Source organism: Parasteatoda tepidariorum, chromosome 6, assembly GCF_043381705.1.
Source record: "Parasteatoda tepidariorum isolate YZ-2023 chromosome 6, CAS_Ptep_4.0, whole genome shotgun sequence".
Lineage (NCBI taxonomy): Eukaryota > Metazoa > Arthropoda > Arachnida > Araneae > Theridiidae > Parasteatoda > Parasteatoda tepidariorum.
Window position 1 is genome coordinate 14,367,844 of NC_092209.1, and position 4,957 is coordinate 14,372,800.

General features: G+C 29.8%; 1 protein-coding gene across 1 annotated transcript in view; it reads right to left on the bottom strand.

Moving 5' to 3' along the window:
- LOC139425742 (zinc finger BED domain-containing protein 5-like) overlaps window positions 1-653 on the bottom strand; it is an 11,500-nt gene extending 10,847 nt beyond the window's left edge. Inside the window, exon 1 of the mRNA XM_071181686.1 lies at window positions 5-653. Coding sequence (XP_071037787.1) covers window positions 5-653 — 649 coding nt within the window. The remainder of the gene's footprint in view (window positions 1-4) is intronic.
- Between the last annotated feature and the right edge of the window lie 4,304 nt (window positions 654-4,957).

Genomic DNA, 4,957 nt, shown 5'->3' on the forward strand with positions numbered 1-4,957 from the left:
TCACCTCTAGTTGTTGTTGACATTGGTTTGCAAAATAAAATGTCCTCCTGTATATCTGTTAAACCTGGATACCGCACGTAAACCATGAGTTGAGCATCTTTACTTACATCTGTCGTTTCATCCAGTTGAATACTAAATAAACCAGCAATTTTTATAGCAGAAATAAGTTGATTCTTAATATCAAATGACATATCATTAATTCGTAAACGAATTGTATCATTTGATAATGGTATCTTTTGTAATTTCTTTGAACTTTCATCTCCGCATTTGATACGTGCCATGTCAATGGCAGCATGTTTTATAAGTTTTTCAGCAATATTATGGGGTTTCTTTTGTCTTGCAATATGCCAAGCCACATGAAAAGAACCAAGTGTAGCTTGTTTGGCAGAATTTATTAAACCACTACTACTTGGTGCATCCAAACGCTGTCTTTTTAAATGGGCTTCTTTTCTTTCGAAAAAAGTACGATCTTTTCCCTCAAAGGCAAAATTTTTATGTTTTGCATCAAAATGTCTTTTAAGTTTGTTCGGTTTCATCGATTCATTACTTAATATTTCACTGCACAACACGCATTGCGGCTTGTTCACTCCTCGATCATAAATGCAAGTAAAACCTAATTCTAAAAATGCTTCCTTGTATTCACGTTTTGCCATTATTAGGGTGATTACAATTTTACAATACGCACTGCAACTTGATCACTCCACTATTAATAATAAGACAAAATTTGTTTCTAAAATGCGCTTCGCAATAGCAATAAGCCACGCCCCTTTTCGGCTGTCCGAGAAAGCTCTTCAGCAGCCGCTGTTCCGTCCTTCACGACCACGTCCTCCCAACCCAATGTTGACACTAATTCTTTCTCAGCCATTCCCCAACTTGATGGCAATATTCAAGACATTTTCACACTTATTAACGAACTGAACACTATTTTTAAGGGCATTAATATAGCCCAATTAGTTATTGATATAAAAAAAGCAAACACCCCTCTTGACAAAATTTTTATCCTTGATAGTTATTTTCCAAATAAAGAAGGGTAATTCTTCCACTACAAATTTTTCCCCACCCCGAGCTCTGATTTTTTCCCTTTTAAATCATTTTATTCACTATTTTATCCTTTTATTACCTTTTCTTTAAAGTTTATTTTTAACTTTTTTCACATTTCGGCCGATTCGCCGCTAGGGCGACATCAGCGCCACCGCTATTTTTTGACACACCCCATTAGGGAGTGACTTAAACAGCGCCACTTCTGTGGAACTATTTTTCCACCTTTTAGAGAGGGCCCTTATGTTAAATCTTTTTTACTTTTTTTATTTTTATTTTAAACATTAACAACTAGGTATCTTTTATTCTTATATTAATTTTGCACCTTGATATGCTAAACTAATTTTGAGTCATGTGCCTTTTTTTAAATATTATGAACGAGGATTAAGGGTATAGAGTTACCCAGGTACCTCATTAAGCCTAGGCTGAGTAAGCCACAATGACTTCTTTTTAGGAGGTGTTGATATTACTTATTATTTGATGTATTACTAACTTTTTTGGTTCGACTCAGCGCGACCCAAGAAATATGCTTCGCGACTCAATTTTGGGTCGCGACCCATAGGTTAAGAACCACTGATCTATATGGTAATCTGTTAAAAAAAACTTAAAATAAATATTTTAAAAAGTTACCAGATTTATTAAAAGAAATTTTTTTCTATTATTCAATTCGTACATTGTTTTTATTGCTAAATTGCTTATTGTTAACAATGTCTTGGAGAATATTATAGGTAATTCTCCATTACTATAATAATCTTCAAGACATCGTTTGAGTCGTATTGCTGATTGCCATCTCCTCTATCATCATTATCCTTTTCCACCTTCTTGGGTTGGCCCAAACCTTCGCGGAATTACTGCGGCTCATTTTGATTAAATTTACAAATTCAACTATAACAATGCTAATCACTAACTGCTTATTTGTCAATAATTATAAATAAATAATGATTTATAATAAATTATTTAATTTTTTTTTTATCTGTCTGTGTTATTCCTGTTCTATCTTCTTTTCCACAATTTTATTTAACTACTAACATTAAGTTTTCTAACCCAAATAATTTTAATATCAATGGCCTTTGATTCAGTTTGTAATCATATAACTTACGGCGGTGGCCTTTTTGGCCAGGTACTCCGGTGCACCAATTACTAGTTTCTACTTATTGTTAAATCTTAACAATTGAAAGAGTTTTAAAAAAGGCTCGCCTGGGGCAGCAGCTTTAGCTGAATAGTCGATGCTCCGGTGAGTTGAATTTATTATGAAGAGAATACGCTGTAGTTGAGGGCAAAACTGCTACTTCTCTGTCATTGTTACTACTGCTACCGTGATTCAAAAGTAACTGAGACAAATAGCAGTGACTGCGATTATTTCGATTCAAAATTAATCGATTAAATATTTTTAATAAATAATCGATATAATTAGGTTTCTTTTATAAAATTAATCGATACCATCAATTTTTTATGTCATCAATTAAAATAATTAATCGTTATACTTAGTAGTCATTTTTATGATAAGTAATGATTTTTAATAACCAATGTATGTATAGTAATATGTAATATAGTAGTTTGATTTTTAATAACCAATAGGGGACCTTTTTAAATCGTATAATGTATTAAAATTACATAAAAACTCAGATAAAATATTAAATTATAACTCATAAATCCTCGTGTTACTACTATTTTCAAAAAGGGTATTACAGTAAAAACTCTAAATTTTAGAAGTTATTATTGGTAGTAAGAACCGATGGATGATGACATTAATTCGATATTTTGTTTTAAGGAATACTGATTTCTTAATTATATTTGCAGTAAAATGCAAACTTAATCATAGGTAAATTTTTAGTAATGTTGTCAGACAAAAAATATCACCGTATTGATGCAATTTTTCTTAGTTTTTCTGCATTTTATTAACATTTTTTTTCCTTTATAAAAGAAAAGAATGTAGGATATAAAATTTTTTTTTAATTTAATTCTTTTGTCGTTATAATGAGCAATTTCGACATTTCCACAATTATGCATTTATTTTAGCCTGGTCTGGCAAGCATTAATTCCGTACACCAAGCTACCAAGCTATACATCAAAGAGACTGTCACTAAAGTAGATGGTGTCACTAAATATTTTCTTTTAAACTTTGCTTTTCGGAAGTGAAAAAACACTTTGTTTTAGTTTTATTAACCGATATAAGAATATAACTGATGGTTTATGCGATTATAATTCTTGTTTATATTAGTAAATTACAATAAATCAATATTTTCGGTAGCCATGCACAGATGTGCGATTAAGAATCTATGAGTAATCAAGAAGATGTACAGATTTAAACCTAGAATACTATGGACAAATTCCCTAAAGTTAAAAAAAAAAAAAAAAAAAAAAAAAAAAAAAAAATTATCACATTTTGTGAACACTAAAAATTTAAGTGAAACTATATTTTTTATTTCAAGCTTAAACTTTTTATCCAAAAATTGATAGCACAATAGCACATTAAATAAATTAATTGGTAGCACATAGAGATTAATAGCATTAAGAAATAGATAGCGAAGAATTGTAGCATTTAGAAATTGGTAAGCACATGAAATAAAATAAAAAATTTAAGAATAATTACGCCCACCCTTGAGTAACCACAGAATAAATACAGTAAAGTTGCATTTCATATGATGCAATGTGCATTGCTTTTTTCATATGGTTTTTGTGGAAAAAGTACTTAAAATGAAAAATTCTAAAGTAAGAGTAAAATAAATTTGTTACTAGAAGGAAACACATGTTTACAAAGTCGAGCAAGTTGACATCTCTGAGAATAGTAGATCATTGTAAAAGAATGTGCTTCTATATAAATGTTTTAAATCTAAGAAATCAAAATTCTGTCAATTTAAATCATTCAACAGAGTTACCTAAAAACAATTTTAATATTTTATTTTAATCATGATCCGACCATAGCATCAGTTGCTTGATAAATATATTTAAACCATCCCGATTATCTTTTCATTGTTCGCAATATTTTGCTTAGTGAAGAAATGAATAGATAGTTATTTATGTGATGTCTTAGCATTTTTAAACCATTTAAGTACAAAAAATGCAGTTTTTTTTCGAATATGAACCACTTGTTAAGTGGAGTACCATATCCTATTTAATTCCAAATCAGAACTTTTTTCTAAATTCATTCCAATGAATACTAAATGTCTCCGTTTTCGCAATACGTAGGGTGGGTAAGGAAGTACGCTGTACTATACCTCAATTTAAGAATTTTAGCGTCATATTTTTTTTTTAAATATTCAGTCAAAAAACTAAACTAAAAATCATTTTGATATACATCTGTATTTTTCCAAACGAAACTAGCGGTGATTTTACAAATCTCACAAACGATACATGTAAAATCAAGTACTTGTAAAATTGCAACAAAACATTTGTTCCCGAGTGTAATTATGTAGAAAGAAGCATGAGTAACCAGTAGAAAACAATCGTACCAGTAAATGAAAAAAAAAAACATTTGATAATTTTCTATATTAAGTTCCCATCACAAATCCTTTGTTGTTATAACTAAAAAATAAAAATTAATAACTTTTGTTTCATCAAAAAGCAAGGTCTCTAAAAATATTTCAGTAATCTCAAAAGAAGAAGAATTTATTTTATATTATTTTCAAATAGGTTTTATTCAGAAAATTAATCCCTCTAAACATTAATTTTTTTATGACGTAAACAATATGCGTGAAAATTACTCAGTCCTATTGTCTTTTTAAAATAGAATTGCCGCCAATCTGCAACAATAACTTTTGCTTGGGTGAAGTGCTTTAATTGTCCCTGTTTGTAAAAAGTTTAGAAACTTATAGATTTATATTTCGCTAAAATGAGGGGGGGAGGGAATTAGTTTAGACACCGTTTACTTGAATTAAGTAAGATAAAAAATTTGCATAAATTCTGTACATTTGCTGCA